This window comes from Phaethon aethereus (genome assembly GCF_964289735.1).
Source record: "Phaethon aethereus genome assembly, chromosome: 15".
Taxonomy (NCBI): Eukaryota; Metazoa; Chordata; class Aves; order Phaethontiformes; family Phaethontidae; genus Phaethon; species Phaethon aethereus.
In genome coordinates this window covers 6,748,868-6,769,532 of record NC_138591.1, presented here as the reverse complement: position 1 = coordinate 6,769,532, position 20,665 = coordinate 6,748,868, and the positions used below count along the sequence as shown (strand labels likewise).

Genomic DNA, 20,665 nt, shown 5'->3' with positions numbered 1-20,665 from the left:
CACACGGTGGTCTCCCCTTGCAGCCTCCTCCCTAGCTTAGCTTGTTAAACAGCTCTTTGATGCTCCTTGTCTTTACCGCAGTCAAGTCTGTGTTTGATGTTTAAATCATCTGTGCTGTGAAGCTGCCGTACGGAGTGAGGGCCGAGCGGGACCCCCGCCCGCAGCTCTCCGGCAGGACCCGTTTTCTCCGCTGCCTTGCCCGGACCCGCTGCCGACGCGGCAGCGGATGCCGTTAGTCCAGCTGGGGATTGTATCTGCTGCTGGTTTCTTTGGTGGATTTTTTCCAAAGGATCCCTTTCCTTCCAAGGCCGTTTGGCTCAATATTTATTCACCCTGGAGACAGGCTGTTGCGGGAGTTTTTACTCTGCTCTGGATGAGGCTGCAGAGAGCAGGAGAGGTGACCTGCACAGCATCACCCCCCGTCTGCTGCCCGTGGGAGGAAGAAGTAGTCGTCGTTTGTTTTACAGCAATGACTATATTTCCCTCAAACCTCCAAGCAGAGGATGGGGAAAGGTTTCTTGGAGCAAGTCCTGACAGGGTGTTGTGTAACGTTAAATGCAAGATTATACTGGAAAGACATGAAAAGGAGGCTGAGCATCAGCAAACTGTGTCCCATCTGCTTCAGCTGAACACACTTTTCCGTAGTTTCCTCCTCCATCCATTTCAATTTTTTTCCAGAGCCTTTCAGCTTAAACTATTCCTCTCCACTAGACAAAATTTTTGGGGGGCAAAAAAAAAGAACCCCAGCCTTTAGTCCCCCTTTTCTGTACCCAAAAAGCCAGGGCACGAGCACCGGCGCACAGGTGCAGACGCCAGACCTCGCGCCCACTCGCTGGGGCATCGCGCCCTGCCCCGCTCCCCGGGCTGCAAACGCCGCACCCGCGGCAAGCTGGCAAGGACCCGGCCATGGGGGCTCGGACCCACCGGGCAGCGTTTAATCCAGGAGCACGTGTGCTCCAAAAAGGCACCTTCCCCATGCTAAGTGAGATGCCTAACAGCTCGCTCCAGCCACGGGGGAGCCTGCCCGGGGTGCAGGGAGGCATCTGCGGGGAGCAGTGCCCGCCGAGCCTGGCTCCCAGCGTGACTCACGTCCCGGCCGGCGGCTGATGTCAGCGCCCAGAGAACAGAAGCCCTCTCTGTGGCTCCGGCAGCATGAGAAGGAGGTTTCTGTGCCCAGCAAGGTTTCTCGCCTGAGGGACGCTTGTGCTTTAACTCCCTCCTGACAATGGCACACCAGCCTCCAGTAACCTCGGTACTGAGTTGGGAGAAGCGCAGGGCTTGCAGTTCCCAGCCGGACACCCACACCCAGCCCGCAGCTAAATGCTCTTTGATTAGAGCCTCTCCAGACCGGGGCTGCTGCTGCGATACAGCGCTCCGAGCACAGAGGCAACCCGCACGTAATACTCCTACGCACCCTTGAAACGCAAAAATGCTCTCATGCTCCCATGAAACGCCAACAGCGGTGAGGTTCGCATCCTTTTTGGAGAGGGCTAGAGCCCCGCTGCCACTTAGCCTGCCCGCCAGCACCCCTCCCCGCCACGCTTCCCGCTGCTCCAACAGCCATGAGAGATGCATCGGCAGAGCTGTGCAGCACCGGGCTCACGGCAGGCTGCAAAACTCAGCCAAGAAGCCGAATTCCCCGGTACGGTCCCTGCACGCCGCAGGCTGTGGTGCCAAATCTTTTCACCCTCTGGGACACCGAGACAGGGCGGAGGTCCACGCCGAAGAGGTGCAGCGTCCCTGCGCCCCAGGCTCCTCATTCGGACACGAATCCAGCCGGCTCCTGAGTCATCTCCACCTTCTCGTCTCCAGCTGCCCCAGGGTACAAACAGAAACTGCAAGGGGGTACCAGTGCCAAGCAGGGGAATTGCTCCCGGTTTCGGCTGGGGAGAGTGAAAATGCAGCCAGACTTTGGGACTGAACAGCCAAGGGCAGGATCAAGCATGGAGATTTGTAACACAATTTTGCTGAAATCCAGTAAGAGTCGAAGCTGATGCTTTGGTTCAGCCAAATACCGGAACTGGCTGCTGGGAATTTACTGGAAACCGTGATTTAACAGAAAGCACCAGTGATGCAATCCTAGTGTGCACACCAAGCACCAGCACACGCTGCAGGGAACTGGTGTCACGACTTCCTACCACAAAACATCTCCTCTTTCATATCTAAATCTCTGCTTCGCAAAACTCTACATGAATTTACAACAAAATACTGGGCTACTCTGATTTTTTGCTGCTTTTTAGCCACACTACTATTATTTGTTTTTATTTCCATCTCTAGGTCTATGAGGGATCTGCTTACAGGAATGGGAGAGAGGAGCTAAGACAGTGGTACCAAAAAGTACCTTACAGCGAAGGATGCTCCGCAGATCTCGCCCCAGCCACATCCTCCCGAGACGCGCTGCAGCCCTGCATCACAAAAACAAGCACTTCCCATCAAAGAGGGACAGCAGTAGAAAATGCCAGAGCTCCTCTCAAAGCCCATCCCTAATACTCGAGTCTTTCAAGCATCAGAAGAGAATTTAATCCACTTTACAACTAGCATCAGATAACAGTGACATTAAAAAGCAGTCGGAGCAAAGCAGCAACTGCTCTTTGAGGCTAGTAAGTAGAAATAAATTAACTGATTTCTTTATATTGAAAGTTCCTCTCTATGGACTAAGATCAAGGCCTGCTAAAGCTTTTGACAGCTCTGTTTGCCCATCAGCCATGTGTGCATTGAGGTTAAACAGAGATTTACACTCACAGAAATTCCTGAAAAACTCAGATCTTTGGATCCAGATTACAGATGTAGCCAGAGTTTTCAGAAGTTCAACTCAAAAAATGTCAGAAGGGCCAGATATAATTAGGCTTTTTCTAAATTTCTATATATGGTGTAAATCAAGAGGCAAGTCACTGGCATTATGGGAAACTTGCCAGCAAAAAAACAGAAAATAAACTCTTTACTTGTGTGGTACTATTCACTTTACAGACACATAATGCAGGCTGGGCTTTAAAGGCGACATAATTTTGCAGCATTATGTGGCTCTAAAACTTTCATTCTGGTATTCAATGTCTAATGTAACTTAATGTTTATAAAGTGACGTTTCAAATCTCTCTGCTGTCACCAGAAATGTCTCCATGGCCAACACGAGGTTTTGGGGATGGATTTGGGTACGCTAATACAAACCATTGCAAAGATTTCCCTGTTGCTCAAAAGACCGAAGAGGTGGCGGAGATTATAAACCGATTTTTCCTAACACAGTGCTTACGGCTCAATTACAAACGGCTCCGAGCTGCGATGGCAAAGCCAGTCACAGCAGATCTGCTCCGCGACTGCGCGTTTGCAGGAACCGTCCCCGGTTTGCGCCACAGCCCCTCGATCGTGGCGCGGGCAGAGCGACGGCGGCTCCGCTCAGCCCCGCGTTGGCACGGAAGGCTATTTTTATCAGAAGGAGATGTCGTAAGCGTGTGGGGGACGGGGGGGAAGGGAAAGAAGGTGGAAAGAGGAAAAAAAAATTTTAAAAAAGCTGAAGTATTTATATACCTTGCCAGGTCACATAAGAGAGGTGGTGCCTTGCCCCGCGCTGTGGCCAGGGACACCTGCCCTCGCACCGCGGCCACGCCGGGGTTCAGGCACAGCGTGGAGATGACGCTGTACGACTTCAGGCACCAAACCCAAACCAGCCAAACGCCCCCCCTGCCCGAAAGGCAGCGGGATGCTCCTGCACACACCGGAGCACCCCGTACCCGCCAGGCACTGCTGCCGCGGGGTGAGCCGGGCAGGTGAGCCCGTCCTGCGTCACCACGCTCTCCTACGGCGCGCAGTCAAAGCCCCGCGAGTTATTGCTGATACACCTGGGAACGGTCGCTTCCATCATGTGGGTTCTCTTACTGCCCGGTGAGCTTGGTCTCCTCAGGCACCACAGCTTACGCGAGTGTCGTCCGTCCACCTCCCCCTCCGGCTCCTCAGCGTCGTGGACAACCTCAGCCAGAGGCAGCTCCCTGGAGTCACTCAACACTCCACTCCTTCTTGCTTATAAAGCAATGGCGTAATTTACACGCTTAAAAGCCTGCCTCGTCCCTGCTTTCTGCAGAACCACCCCTCTAGCAGGGGGCTGCCTCTTTTTTCTCTCCGAGGGGCTGACATCTGCCTGCTCTTACCTTACACTCAACCGTACTGCCATCCTGCTCTGCGTTTGTACAGGGCTTAGCACAGCATCACCTTGACCACCCGCAGATCTTCACCTGGGAAAAGCCAGGAGAACTTCCCTGGAGCTGGTGGAAATACAAACAGGAACATCAGCCAAGGATGTGGGTTGCATTTGGGGAAAAAATGGCGATGAAATAATCTTCACGTTGGTCTGTATGAAAGAAGCCGAGATGGCAGCTGGCTACCATCCCGACCACACATGTTAGCTGGTTCAAATCCTCCCCAGTGCTAAAAGCAGCTCTTGGTTTAGCTGATAAAGTCTTTGCAAAAACAGAGCTTCGAATCAACTATTTTACTTAATGGCTTTGTCTTGTCAGCAGTTAAAGGATGCTACAGGAAGCACCTACGGCACTTCCCCCTGCTTGCAAGGAGACGGTTTCACACCACAGCTTTGTGTCATCTGTATCCAGTTGTTCCCACAGTACCAGCTCATCAGACGTCACCAGGGCTCGCATGAGGAAGGGCACCTCACTACCCGCGAAGTGATGCTCTGACGGCCAAGCAGGTCCCACGGGAGGGAGGAGTCTCCCGTGTCGCTTCAGATAGCGGAAACCAGCACAAGTATCGGCGGAGCAATGCGGATTCACACCAGCCAAGGCAGAAATAGGGCAGGTTAAAAAACACCAAACACCCTTGCCTCTCTTGCACCCCTGATGGAAGCCCAAGTCCAGGAACAACCTGCTGCCATGACCTTGATGCCACCGCAGAGCCCTGAACTGAGACTTTGCAGATGTCTCTTTCTTTAAGCCTTTTCACCAGCATCAATTTCTGTTTTGCTTCAACCGACCCTCCTCGCAAGGAAGCTGCAGCCGAGCCTGGGAAGGCTGTATTGCAGGGCAGTGATTTATTGGCACAGGCACGTATGTGTACGTGAAAGGACGCTGGAGAAGACGCCTCTCCTTTTAGCTCTCTTCCACTACTTTACCCCCAGTGGTGTGCAGCACAAAAATCCTGCTGACTGCACAGAGGACGAGCCTGCAGGCCCAGCAAGGACCCCCTCCTCTCGCAGCGTGAGGGGATGCAGTCCCGCACCAGACACGCAGCAGGCTCTGCTAGTGTCAAAGCATGGCATTTAACTGGCGATCACTCCACGGACTCTTTTAACAGCTGTAATGCCAAATATATCGTGTGAAAGTCCTACCCTTCCTAAGGCAGAGAGCCACCATCCCCAAGGACAGCGATGGGAGACATCCTTCCTGTCTTTCCCAAGACCGACCCTCCCAACACGGCAGCACCACCACGTCCCTGTAGGGTTGGGATGGGCTCTCACCGTCTCTCATCCTGGCTGATGGGCACGAGCAGCCCTCAGGATCATCCCATCAGAGCAGGCTGTAGCGCAGACAAACCGACCCGTGTCCGTGCCCAGCTCCCCGGGACGCAGCCCTCCTCCCCTGCAAAAGCCCTCTCCTCTCCCCAGCTCCCCTCCTCAGACTGGGAGGAGGGAGCGCTGCTGGCTGGGGAAGAGGGGGTGTTTTTCTGAGAGATTAAAGAATGTAACAGAAATAAGTCAACTTCTCAGAAACTCTCAACATATCAAAAATAAAACTATGGACTGGATACTTCTCGTATCAGCAATCTGACCTTTGGAAAATCTCTATGCACTTTTTTCCTCACCCACAAATGAAAAGTGGGTGAATAATAAGTTTGTTAATTCTCCAATTGCATTTTGAAGTTGTTAATTCACTGAAGTTGGCCATTTCCTGCCAAATCTTCTGATGAAAAAGGACAAAACGTGTTTTGTGGGGGAATTTCCCAATCACCTTCCCTTTGCCACAGCTCCAAGCGGCTGCCACCCTGTGGTCTCCCACCTCCTTCCTTCCCCCTGTGCTCTCATCCTCTCTTTTTGCAAACAACCACAGCTCAGAAGGCACCGCCTGCCCCCAGACACCCATCATCCCACCAACGCCACGCAACCGAATCTCCCCTCCCCTGCGCCACATCCACCGCCGGGCTTCAGCGTGTGTTCGCAAAGCAAAGGGGACAGTGCGGGTTCACATACGGCTTCGCGTTCCCTTCCGCGCGAGCACCTCCGTACAGACCGTATGCATTAAGGTCTTTGCAAACGCCACCGGCAGCCCTCAGGCCAACGCTCTTTTTCTTCGCTCTGGTTGCCTGGCAGACTCCCTCCCATGCTACGGGCTGCCCGATGTCCAGTAAAACCTGCGCCCTTTCAGGCTGCCGTTAGGACAGCTCGGGGCGCTGCTCAGCCCCGTAATTCAGCGGCGTGTGCAGCAGGAGAGGGAAGCTTTGCTTCCAAGGTTGTGAAAAAAAACCCCACGACGGTGGAGCCGGTGTCGCTCTGACACTCGTAGCTCCCCACGAGGTAGCTGAAATGGGGGCAAGAGACAGCAGAGGATGAGGTCTGTCAGTTAAAATAATTGAGTTTTAACTGCAACGCCGCTCACCGCTTTGTCTGATCAGGCCCGAGGGTGGTGAACCCCTCGCCCAGGTTGCCCAGGGAGGTGGCAGATGCCCCATCCCTGGAAACATCCAAGGTCAGGTTGGACGGGGCTCTGAGCATCCTGCTCTGGTTGAGGATGTCCCTGCTCACTGCAGGGGGGCTGGACTAGATGACATTTAACGGCCCTTTCCAACCCAAAGATTCTATGATTCTATGATACAGCAATGCAGGTCAGACTGAACTAATAGAGGGTATCTTTCTCACACTGAGAAGGACCATACTTATGTCTCGTGCGTTTTCTCTAGCCCTTTGCAGTCAGAGCTCCTTCCAACTGTGCAAGTGCACGGGAAAATTAATTCAGACTGCTGCCCAAATTATGCAAGAGCCACATGGAATGGAAAGTGCATATTAAAAGATTTTACTATTTTAGGGTATTCTTTCATGTCTTATAATTTATTTTGCCATCATATTTGCAGACAAATACAAAATAATGTAGAAGCCAAGTAATCTTTAGGGTACTGAGAGAAGATAGTACAAGCAAATAGGTACCTTCAGACAAACACTACCCTTTGTAGCCGCCCACGTAAACCTAGAGCTCACCCTTGTCCAAGCTGAATAACGACAATAAGATGTAGTCCATACTATCAATACAGGAATATTAACCAGAGGGTAAAGCCCTGACCATCTTTGACTTTACTAATATGCCCCAAATCTTGCCTGTATTTTCTAGCTTTCTCAGCTGCTCCAATGGAAGCTCTCAGGCCATCTAAGGTTGCTGTAACACCGTATTATCTCACTCTGCGGTCCAATGGGCCATCTCACCCAGCTATACAACTTCCAGTAAAATAATCAAGGACTCCACCAACTTCCACCCCAAAGGATAGGGTTTAAATCTTCAGCTGGTGTAAATCTGAATTGCTCCACCATTTTTATGGAACCTATGACAATTTACATCAGCTGGGGAGCTCCAACCTCAGTATCCTACTGTGAATTCTCCTGTTCCTGACCACTCCTCCACCATCTGATAAATTAACAGCAATAGGATTTACTGGCCTATTTATAGGACACACAAGAAAGCAGCATTCGCAGCGGAGTTGCAGAAAGCTGCATGCGATGAAGCTGCTGTCTGTGCCCAGTTGACCCTGCACCTTGCTGGAAAGCACCTACTGGTCTAAGAGCCTATAAATCTTTGCTGAACTACCCCAGGCAATGCTTTAAAGGACTGGGTGGCAACTGCTTTTGCACAGCTTGGCACATCTGTCTGTTGCTGGAGATGCTCGTTAGCCCTCTCCGACTGCACCAGCCATGTCCATCCCGTGGATGGTGCTTTCACTGTCCTAACAGCGAAGTTAAGCCATTTTTCCTGACAAGCATTAAGAGATTAAACACCTGGTGTTACGAGCTCTACCACTTCATTTGCTAATGTTAAAGCAAAGACCCAAAGACGTGTTATCCCTGCCCACAACCCCTCCCAGGCTGGGCTTCAGCTCATCCCAGGGCACCAATTCCTCCTGGCACCCCAGCAGTAATGAGATGGGTCCATCAGGAGCCAACGCCAAGTTCAAGGAGCAAACAACTCCCTTTTGCTCTCTCTTGGCCACGTGCACATCCCATTCTCTCGTCTGTGGCCTGAGATGCATTAGAGTAGCTGCACCTTGACCAGTTTGTAATATTTTAGTGCTCCAGCCCTGCAAATACTGTTCCCTTTTGCTTCCTCCATGCCTCCCTCAGTTAAAATAAATCCATTTGATTAAGAAGAATCAAAAACACCCAAATGAATTAACTTTCAGCACGACTTTTGGGAAGCGTTTCCATAACTGCTGCCTATCAACAGTGTGGGAAAATGTCCAAGCTCTTTAAAATTGATCAAAATCTTTTTTAAAATTATCAAACCTTTCAATTGCCCTGAGATCCAGATCCGGATTTTGACAGCAATTACTGCCATCCGCCATTCCAAGGAGAATTCAGCACCCATGCCCCGTTAAACTCCGTTAAAAGGGATAATTAGCAGGAGACAGACAGTAGTTTAGCCAGTTCATCTATCTGAAGGGATAAAGTCAGCCTGAAACACATTAATGTGAGGGTCTTAAAACTGGTATTATTCTGTGCTGTTGTGCTAAAACATATCACCAGTAGAAGGGATGTGGGCCAGAGCGTTAAATGGGATCGCTGGGGTGTAAATAATGTTTTGCTTCATAAAGTCTGGGGTGAACAAATAATGTAGTGGAATTAAGAGCTCAAATGTATAAAAGGGTGTATCTAAGAATCAATAGTGGATCACCAAAACATTTAATCACTGCTTTACTAATCTCCCTGCACTATCTGAACTCAAACTGATGCCTCACACCAAAATCAATGGTGCTAATATACTCATTAACGACGGCTCTTTCGGAGGAATGAAACCAGAGTTTGAAAAACTAACTGGGGGCAGAGGAGCTGAAAGCTGTGCATGAGCGTGTGCTCTAAGGCTTCCTGGGAGAGCAAGAAACTCTCTAAAAACTCCCTTACAGGAATTTCCATTGTCATCTTCTACTGAGGGTGGATGACCATGACTACACGTAGAACAGCACGTCGCCAGGAGGGGACATCTGATGAGGGGACTGAACCAGGACCATGGATCTACAGCCATGGCTCCTTTCCGGGGTGAGACTCAAGAGCTGCCTTCAGCGCTCAGCGCTGCCCACACCAGGATTTCTGCACGTGCAAAGTGTCTTTGATTCCCAATTTTGGTTCTGCTACCTCGCATCGCGCTCTATCTCAAGGGGCAGACGTTTCCCACCAATTCGGGGGCTACGCAAAACCTTTTGGGGCAGCTGTTGCCTTTGCATCCCACACTGTCTCTTATTTATACTTTTCACCAGCAGCCGAAGAGTTTGCTGCATCCTCCTGCCAGACTTCCCTGCGTGACTATCTCAGCTCTGACCTGCACATCTGACACTCCCGTCCCGAGATTCATTTCTCCTAAGTCTGTCAGTTGGGCTGCGATCGCTTCTGCTTGGCATCTACAGGCTCCAGACAGTCTCTCCCCAAAGGATTTTCTGAAAGACATTGAATTTCTGACCAGGGTTTTGTCCGGCTGCCTGGAAAAGGATGTTGCTCAAAACTACTTAAAGATAGCATTTTCTTATTTTTTATGCAATTATTGAATAAATCTCATAATACAAAATTGCTACCGGGATGGGAAAATGGAATTAAATCTTCCAACAAACACAAGAAAATGGATACCGACATCTCTATTAGCAACAAAATGTTTCATGCTTAGAAACTGGTAATCTAACACCCCTCCAGGGAATTCAGAAAAGTGAGGAAAAAATGGCCTAAGACAGCATTAGAAGGGAAAAGAGATATATATACATTCAAGTGAGACACAAACTAGATGTGGGGTGGGCAAGAGGGTGTCCTTGTGTTGGGCCCACCTCCATGCATTCACAGGCAGCTCAGGAGGTGGAAAGCAATGGCCCAGATCCTCTGCAGTTCCCAGCTGCACTGAGCCCAGCATAATCGGGCACAGGAGGTCCACCCCACGCAGGATGCATCCTCCAAGCCACTGGTGCGGCCACTAAGCTGTACAGACGCCTGCAAACAGCAAGAAGGGCAGAGCCGGGACACACGGTTTGGCCAAGCTGCTTCTGCAAGCACCAAGCTCCAGCCTGTCTTGGAAGGCCTGCCAACGGCACAGGTCAGACCAGCTCTTCAACAGCGTTGATTAACACTAGCTGGGAAAACGGCTGGTCCAGCACCACGCACGACACAATGACAGAAGAGCCCCGTTTCACCCAAGCAATAAAAGAACTGTCCCAACACACAGCAGAACACCTCTGTTAGAGACATGGTTTAGTGGTGGACTTGTCAGTGTTAGGTTAACAGTTGGACTCAATGATCTTAAGGATCTTTTCCAACAGAAATGATTCTATGATTCTGTGATCTCCAGTGTGCTTGCTGCTTTCCTACAGGACACAGAATTTTCCCTGGGCTCCTTTCTCAAGCCACAACCTGGGAAACAACCAGCTCCCAGCGTAACAGCCCAAGAACAGAAAACAGCATCATCAACTGAGCTACATCATGCAGTCCAGAATAAGGAGCACTGTTTGGTACAGGGTGAAGTACAGGCATGTAACCACACCTGGAGGCTGGTATGGTTCAGCAGAAGGGAAAAGTTGGCACTGGAAGTCTGGTGGGCCCCTCTCAGCTTTGTTTTGTTGTAACACCAACCTAGTCATCCTAAGGAGAAACCACCTTGGCCCAAGCTCCCCTTTGAATTTACTGTCCAGAAGAATCAACAAGTGACATCCCGGTTGCACAGGTCATTTACATGGCTCCAATGCTGGATTTTAATGATGGTACAATCCTCAAAGACAATACACAACCTAAAACCACTCATACACAACCTACAAGATGCCCATCAGCCTGCCCTCCCTTCCCCTCCTCCTCCTGAGAGTGCTCTTCATTTAAAATGGCTTACCCCGTTCTCTTCCATTCTGCGTTTAATGGCTTTTGAACTTCAAAGAGAGGGGAGAAAACCCTATTGCTTCACCATGCAGTTAAATATTATGCAGCCACATCGCTGAAGAACACCTACAAAATACGCTGCTAAAAAAACCTCCCATTTGAACTCTTCCTATAATATTTTTCAGAGGGCTCAGAACACGCTGCTCTTCTTCCCACACAGCACTGAAGCACCTACTTCACTTTAACCAGGTACACACTCTTCTTGGAGTCAAAGGGCTAATCATGTGCTTAAAATTATGTATTTGCCTGAAGTACCTAGTTGAACCCAGGCTTTTATGTCTAGAAGTTGCACAATGTAAATTGGAAACATTATTCCTGGGTGAACTTTATATACATGTTGGCAGGTACAGCCCAAAATTATCTAAGAAATCAACTATTTAGTGTTAATAGAATATGTCCAACTCCAGCAGACCACCTTGAAAATCTGAAATAAAGATGTGCACAATGTACTACATATGAATATGGATACTCCCCACACTATGTGCATGCCTCATATACAAAATAGCAGAGCAGAAATGCTCTAAACATAAACTGAGAATATATGAGATCAGATTTTAATTGTGGTTTTAATAACAGCAAGCTGCTGGAGCTACCTGCTTATTATTGGTCTTGAAAAGCAGCACAAAAATAATATTTTAACCTTTCATCTGTAACATGGTCTTTGCTAATAAAATTATCCCAGAGTCATCCAAGCACATAGCTGGCGTCAACTACTTAATATGCAGAATAAATTAAATGCCACTTACATATAGCAAAGAAATACCCAGCTAATTTCATGCACTCTCATGCCGGTCCTTACGCTGGCACAGCCACACAACAAACACGATTGAGCCCTGCGTCTCCTCTTCACATTCTGCCCTTCTGCAAGAAAATAGTCTGATCCACTGCTCCACTAACCCACCCCTTCGCAAGGCTGCCGTCACCCTGCCCGTCGTGCTGGGAGCGCTGAAACGAGCTCAGTCACAAGCGCTGGGTCTTCGCAATCGCAAAACACTGCGCATCTATTATACTACACGGAGACCAGGTCCCACTGAGGACACTTGAAGTATTGTGGAAAGACAGTAAGAGAGATTTGGGAAGAGTGGGGGACCTGGCACGCTTATCTACCGTTAACCAGACCATGCTAATGATGCTACATCATCTTTCCAAAGCAAAGATCACCTTGATGAGACAAACACCCTTATTTCCATTTCAAACCAGCTTCACGCCTCCCGCTATCAGAAACAAACTCGCTGGTACTTTATCCGACTTGCTGCTGGCGAACAGCCCATGGAGGTCAACCAAAAGACTCTCGATAACTGACTTATTTCTAACAGGTATTAAAATTCCCATTATTCCCAACCAAATACAGGGAACGCCAGGAGGGATCTTTCCCAAAAGACCACACTTTCTCCTCCTACTTAGTGACATGAGCAATAATCAATATAAAGCACATATAAACAGAGACAAAAAAATTAAAGGTGCCAGACGTCAAAAAACTTATCTACCAAAAGTGTCTTTTGCTACCTGCAGAATAAGGCTCCTGCTTCTCGCTGTGAATGAACTCTTTTCGTTCGTATTTGGCTCTGATCCACTGTTCCCGCAGCAGTCTGGAAAAAAAATACAGAGAAAAGGAAACACGGTCCAAGATACACTAAGGAAGAATCCAGAACCATTAATTCTTCAATCAAAATACAAGTGCGAATTAGAAGTCTTTCAAAACTTGCATTGTACAGTCTGGATTCAAGGGCTGCTTCTGTTTACTGCTGGACACCAATAAATCGTTTCCTTGTACATCCAATTTTATTGGAAACATATAATAAAATTTACAGATTTAGCAGAATAGCCTGTTCCCACCCACCCACCCTCCCAACCTCAGTACAAAATTTCCTCAGTATATGAGTGATTTTAAACCAAATTTCTTCAGACAACATTCTTCAGTAAATGGAAGCAGTAAATGAAAAAAACAACAACCTGCAGACAACAGAAAAATCTTTGCCCTGAAGCTATCAATATGGAGGCAGAAATCGGGTATGCCTTGTGCAATACATGTACGTGATGGCCTTTCAGAAGTCAAAGCTGCAGAGATATTGTCTCCTTGTCACACGTGGACAGCTATTCAAAAAAATTGTGATGTGTTGGGTTAAAATTATACTTGTAATGACAAGGGGAAGCCCAGCCCAAGGACGGGTGACACTTGTGACCTGGTGAACACGGAGCTTGCTGCAGGGTGTCACTCGCCTCCCAAAGTAGGAGCAACAGGAATTCAAGTGAGAGGTGACCTCTTCAAAATGAAAGGGACATAGGACAGTCATATCTCGGGCTCTAGCCAACCTCTTGGAAGGAACCAGGGTACAAAAAGTGAAAAAGCCTCAAAAAGACAAGGAGAACATGGTTGGGTAAGGATGCGAGGGCTGAGCCCTGTGGAACATGGAACCCAAACACCAGAGGGTGGCGAGAATGCACCTGGCAGAGCTCTTCCAAACTCATAGCCTGTACTGCTAAGTCTAAGAAATAAATCCATGATGCATGGCAGGAAACATACCTATTATGAAGTCCTTTGCTTTTCATGTTGCAAATGATACCAATGATTTATACACAAAGACATTAACTTCCAAAAAGGAAAAAATACCCCACAGATTATAAATATTTTTTTCTGTTTTATTTTAGCATGACTGCTGGAACTAATGAAGTAGTTTAGTTCTCGAATATGCTAGGAATCGCTTCAAACCATTTTTAACTGCACTTAGTTCTTCATTGCCCTAGAACCTTACATAGCCCAAGCAGGCAGAACTGACACACAGAAATAAAGGCATGTGTCACCCCAGGTCCACAGCAGGCATCTGTGTAAAGATCCCCCAGCATTGGGCATGCTCTGTAAAACCCTCCACACTTCAACACATCAACTTTTCCACTAATGAAAACTGTTGATATGCTTAAATACCTTTTTTTGCTGACTGTGCAAATGTAATGCTACCTTCTCAGCAGACATATTCCAGAAACGTTCAAAGAAGATAAGCGTACTAACCAACTAAAATTCATCTGCAGGTACAGCAAACATATTCATCAAATCTGCAAGACACTACTCAACCAGAACTGTGGCTGTAATCAGTTTCCTGGCAGTAAAGGAGGAAACAATTACGTATATTTTGTCCCACCCGTTGTTTCATCTCTTTGGTTGGGGCACCAGCCTTCTCCCACAAGGCTCAGGGAGCACCAAAATTCAACTGTGAGCTTCTGCTGCAACAGAAATAATGCACCAACTCTGCCTTTCCCCCTTCTGCTCCTGTTTTCATGACTGATCTTTAGTTGTTACACACACATCTGCAAGTTTGACTGTGAACTCTGAAGACAAACACCCATCTACCTTCTGCTGTCACCCTGTGCTACACTCTGGTTTGGGTGCAACCCATCTTCAGTTCATCTCAGGAGGTTCAGATGCATTTTGTAGAAGCGTGCACAGAGGCTCTTCTGGGTTGAGCAGGATGCTCTTTCTGGATCCAATATCTACAACACAGTAGCCTGCAAACCTAGAAGACTGATGACCCAAAAGGTAGCACTTAATCAGCTGTCTCTATACTTCTGCCACTACCAAAATTTAATCATAAAAATCAACACAAACACTTAAATTTGTTACTGTTCTTGCAGTTTTTCCAGCCCAGCTGCTGCAGACAGCTTGTTATCAACTGTAGCCAAACTTGGACCTTTTCAAGACGACGATTAGGGATTTAACCAGAAGGAAGCAAATTCACACCACCCTCAGCTCCCACTGACTTCAGTGGATTCAGCAGGAGCTGCAGCTGTGAAAGTCAGCCTTCCAGTACGACTGGTTAAATACAGTATAAATTAAGGTTCATGTGCAGCAGTGGGAAAACACTCTTGCTGTATAATGCAGATAGTACAACAGATACACTCTGCTGGTTTCATGCCTTAGGGACCACCACTCCGCAGTGACTTATTTCCCGTGACACTGTCAACAGTAGTGGTTCAGTATCTCCACAGTTTTTGTGCAAGACAGTGCAAATTGGGCAGCCATGAGGCTCTTCGCCCAAAGAGGTGTCCTGAGAATCTGTGAAATGCTCTCAATAACCTCTCCCAGCACTTGGGTCAGACCAAGAGTGGCTCCAATGGCAGCTCCAAAAGCAGACAGGACTCTGTCTGTGCCGCTTTTTCATCTCACAGCAAGGAAAGCTCACACCTTCTTCCCCCTTCCTCATCATCACAAACCCAGACTCTTTCAGCAATAATTTCCCAAAGACCAAGATGTACCAAGAGCAGCCCACAGTTAGGACAACTCAGTGCAAGGCCAGTAGCTGCAGCTTCTGCTCCAGCAGTTATATAAAGAAAGGGGAACTCCTTCAGCAAAAGAAACTGAAACAAAAACCCAACAAGGACGGTGAGGAGTCCAGCACCTCCCTCCAATGCAACAGAGAAGTTGAGCAGAGACTTGACCACGCTCACTCTCATGGACTGAAGGCAATCCTGCCATTAAAAGCTGCTTTTGAGCCTGGTGTTACACCCTAGTTTCACTGGCATAGCTTGAATGAATTTGAACAGGAGCAGGAATTTGTCCTGGTGTTGCTGGGATCTGAGAGCAATCGGAGGGCAGGACCCATCCAGAGGTCCTTCAAGCCATAGTCTCTCCACCATCTTCCGTGGACTTCAGGCCTGTTCTCCATGTCATTTTAAGATGCCTTCAGGGGCCTTTTAAACATCTGTTCCTGTGTTTTAGTTGAAATGTATTTTTCCTGAGGCAAATATGTACGTAAATAACCGGGGGTGGACATCACATGCCTAAAACAGGACCCTCCATCCAAACCCCGCTTTGATTTTGTCAGGAGTTCTGTGAACAGAAAGGACTGTGGCAATAGCATTATGGTATTTTATTGCATTTCTGGTGATGGGATAATGTAGCAAATATTCATGTTTGTTAGAAAAATGCAACTGCATCGTTGCTAAATGGCAGAGATGCACAGCTTTCAGGATCAATTCCAAAAGCTTTAACAGCCCACCTAAAGTCTGGCAGGCTGCTGGTTACAGGGAATGCGTAATTTTTTGGCAATTAGAACAGAAAGGTCTTTGTTATTGTCAAGATAAAAACCTGAGAGCAAAGGGGGAAAAAAAACAGCAACAACAACAAAAAACCAACCAAAAACCAAAACCCTGAGGAAAAAACACATTTCCAACAGAATAAGGGAAAATTTGTCCCCCAAACGGAACAGGACTGGGCTGCACCAGGGAGGCAGTGGTTCCAGAGCACCACCAACACCAAGAGCTCCAAATCTCATTTTAGGTACTTGTTTGCTTGCCTGGCCACCCACAGGAAAACAAATGCTCTCTGTCAGAGTGCCAGCAAGGAAGGTTTCAGAAGAAGCCAGCGGAGCAGTTGCATCTTGGTCCACACACTCAAAGCCTTTCGCTCACAGCAAAAAACACCACGGGAAAAGCTGTTCAAGCAGTTTAATATCACACTGCGGTTGCGTGGCTTCATTGCGCTCTACGGAGGAGTGCTGGCCAGCCAAACGTATAGTCTCCAATTTATTGTTAACCAAGATCCTCAGCTGGGCTGGCTTTCCTAGGACGCACTACAGTGCACACACCACAGATGCTGCATGGCTGCTATGGTTTTTTGAAGACATACAACAGTCAAGAAGCCTCAGCCAGAGGTGAAAGTGGCCCAAAAGACATCAAAGACCAACCGCCACCACCCTCTGATTGCATCCTTGTGAGCCATCATCAAGTCCAACAAAGACAAAAGAAATTAATGTCATCCAGAAATGCCATTTCCAAAACCCAAATTTGTAGTTTCTGGAATTTGTCAGAGGTTTTTCCAGCAAAAACCAATCTGCTCTCCACAGGCAGCTCTGTGGATACAGCTATGCCAAGCTTCTGTCAAACAACTGTTTTAATGAAATTTTAAGTCTGAGCCTAAATTTTTGCTCGGACTGCAAACAGAGCCACTGCAGCGTAGACTAAAAGCCTGTCTCCACATCCTGCCTCCACGTCTTTTTCTATTAAGTCCTTGCTGCAAGGGCTTGTTTTTAAATGGCTTTGTGGAGGGATGAGACTGATGGGGGAGCTCCTTCTAGGTGCTCTGTGCAGCACCCCAGCTTGCAGAGCCCCAGGAGTGATGTGCTATCCACCTCTCCCAGACCAGTGGCCAACTGCAAGTTTCTGCAGGAGAGCAAAAAGACAGGGTTTTTGCCTACCAAGGCATAAAAATCTTGCATTACGGATTTGAAGAAGTTAAAGCTGAATTTGAATATGCAAAATCATAACATGCTCAATTAAAACGCTAACCTGTTCCTTTTTTGCTTGGTTGTTTTACATGCACGGTCCAGTTCACCACTGCACTATTTTTCAGAATGGTTAAACACAGTTTAAAAACATGTAGGAAACAGCCTGTGCCAGTACTATCACAACCTTGTAGCAATTTATTTTGGAAATTAAAGGAATCAATATGAATTAACAGGCTTACGAGCTAACAAGGAAGAGAAACAACAAGCAGAGAAGCCCGCGTGGCCGGCTGGGGCTGAAGGAGCGGGCAGACCTCAGGCATGTGGCTGACGGCAGAGCGATGCTCAGGCAGAGACTTCCCAAGACCAAATGCCTGGCTGGAGCCACCGCAGGAGGCTCCACCACTTGGGAAGTGATGAGCGGCCACTCCGAGAGGCCATGCTGCAGCACCGTGAGCTTTACAACCAAAACATCAGGCACTTTTGAAAGCCATGGATGTAAAGTCTGAAGACCCTTATTAATACATAGGAGCTGGAGCAAAACACTCAACTTTACTCCTCTGGACATTAAGAAGATTAATGAACTTTAATTAAATGGAATGTGTGATTTTTTGGCAATTAGAACAGAAAGGTCTTTGTAATTGTCAAGATAAAAACCTGAGAGCAAAGGGGGAAAAAAACCACCACCACCACCAACAAAAAAAACCCAAAAAAACAAAACCCTGAGGAAAAAAACCAGATTTCCAACAGAATAAGGGAAAAATTGTCCCCCAAATGGAACAGGACTGGTTAAATGGAACAGGAACAGTTAAAATGAATGAAAATTAAATAACTTTATCTATAAAGTACCAGCAAAAGGAGGAGACCAGGTCAAAAGTTTGCCTCCTTGACCATCATTATGCCCCATGCATGGGAGAGGAGAGGGCCAGACTGACCTTCAGACACCAGACTGAGGTGGTGGGCTTGGTAGTAACTCTACCAAAATGAGCCAAACTTTAAACAATAAAGAAAAAAAAAAATCCAGGGATTTACTAAGCAATTTTCGCTCCACACATTTTAACTGTACAATGAGCCACTTTGCTAATAACTGTTCTTCTTCAGATGATTATATAGATGAACCCTCAAGATGTGAGCCTCACTGGGTCATCCTCTGACTGATGTCTCATCTCGTTCCAGATAAGACAACCACCCAGTACAACTTCTGCCATTTTATTCTGCCCCATTTTGCCTACCAAGGTACTCAAATGTACTGGCAGATGCATTTAAGTGCTCTGTATAAGAAGCAGATGTAGCTCCCACTTGCCCAGCATGGAGAGAGGAGCAGAGCAACATGCTGCGGCTCATACGCAGCTCGGTAGAACGATGCTCTGTGTTCCCAATTCAAAAGCAAAAGGCAACAGAAAATGACGTGAAGCATTGGGCAGGGACATGGATGTACTTCCAGTTCTGCGAAAGCCCAGTAAAAGCTCTTCTCCATCTTCTATCAGTTTTCAGCCAAGCACACAGCTGAACAAAGCCTTCTTCCTCTGCTTTTACTCAAAAGCGATGCTGCCCCTGTTGCTCACTGATGACTCAAAACTCAACCATGTGCTTGCAGTGTATCTGCCCCAGAAAAGGCTGTTTTACAGCTCTCGGCCTGCTGCCATTCTGTACAAAGCTCGGCCGTGACCACTCGTGACCATCCAAAGAGGGTTTTTGTGGTTTAAGTTCCTCCCCCAAGGCTCTTTGGGCCAACGCCACGGTGGTGTAGGAACATCCCAGAGTCTTGGATTAATTTCAGCCTCAGGGACTCCCCAGTGGTACAGAAGTTGGATGCTCTGCTCACTGCTCCTGATGCATGGAGCAAGCTGCTGGCAGACAGAAGATGAAAGGAGAGGACAGATGAGGATTGATTTTTTTGGTTGGGTGGGGGTTTTTTACATGCACAGCTGGTAAATTTTCCCTGGGCAATTCTAGAGCACCCCTTCAACTTCTCTAACCTTCGCCAAGCATCTGACAGAGCCAGGAAGCCACAATGGGGCTTCTGGGGGATGCAGAAGCCAGATGCAGCAGGCAATCACCACGCATTCCCCAAGGAGTCAAACACAACATTGTAGGCAAGAAGAAAAAAGGACAAGCTGGCACTGCAGCACTTCTTCCCTCTTGCTTTGAACTTCGCAATTCTTCAAGCAACCAGAGTAGGGGGATTCCAGAAGTAGCATTATAAAATTAAGAAGCTTCAAATGAACAAACAGCCTGTCCTTATTACGGTACGTTAGCATCCTGCCGCGCCGCGTCTGAGGGCAGCTCCCACAAAGCCTGCCCAGCCACTGCAGCCAGCCAGCACGGGTTGTTGTAATCAGAAGCATCAAAACCTCCCGACGCTGCAGAAAGTGGGTCGGCACACAACGGCACGGTGCCAACGCTGGGCGGAGGTGTCATCCATGGCGATGCTACCCAAGGCTGCGAGCTGGGAACAACTCATGCTACTGCAGTGACTGGACTGCAGCGAGGCGGGGAGAAAGCTAAATATATACCCCTTTAAAAAGCAGCCCTCCCCTGCTCTTGTGTAGCATGCATCTTTTGAAATGCACAGAGAGCCTTTAACTAGAGAAAGAAAAATACAACCTGGCACGCCATCCTCGAAACATTCCCAACATGCAACGCTGATACTGCAGCAGTGTCAGAAGGAGCTCCGTTACTGCGAGGGTCACACCTAGCCCAAGGGGCCACATCTAGCCAAGGGGCCCTGCTGCTATTGCAGAGACCCCGCAGCGCTGGTCCGCAGAACACCTGCATGAGCACAGCTCCAGGCTCAGTTCAGAAATCGGGACACCCAGGCTGAAAATCGCCCCAGTGCAAAATAGGCGCAAGCTGGGAGCACAAAAGGGCCAGAAATTGGTCTTCTAGGTGCTTGTAGGAAGACTAGCCTTGCCTCATCCTCCAATCAACCAACAACCAAAAAGAAACAACAGCAACAAACCCCTTAACCCTCCCAGCCTCGTTTCCCACAAGCTCAAACCCGGCTGCGTGCCGCTCCATCAGGCGTCGGGAAGGGCTGCGGACAGAGCGGCCCCCAGCCGAGGGCCAGCACGGCCCCTGTGCACTCGCAGAGGCTGCGGCTGGAGCTCAGCCACTGCCCAGCAGAGCTCCCTAAGGTGCAGCTGCACTGAAGGATGGAGAAAGGAAAATACCACAGCGGCAAAGCCCGAGCTGCGTTACCAAAGGAAGCCAAAGCAACCCAGCCCAGAACGAGCCACAGACATTTCTGCCAGCCTGACAGCAGAAGGAATGAAAATATTTGTGCCCTCCAAGCTGCCCGAGCCACGAGGCAAGCTTTTGCTATTTCTCAGCCCAACGTGCAAGGAGAGTT

At 48.3% G+C, this 20,665-nt stretch overlaps 1 protein-coding gene across 1 annotated transcript in view; it reads right to left on the bottom strand.

The window, feature by feature from the left end:
- ADAP1 (ArfGAP with dual PH domains 1) overlaps window positions 1-20,665 on the bottom strand; it is a gene marked incomplete at both ends in the record, with an annotated part of 60,634 nt that overhangs the window by 24,932 nt on the left and 15,037 nt on the right. The window contains one exon of the mRNA XM_082006894.1: window positions 12,605-12,687. Within this exon, the coding sequence (XP_081863020.1) occupies window positions 12,605-12,687 (83 nt within the window). The remainder of the gene's footprint in view (window positions 1-12,604; window positions 12,688-20,665) is intronic.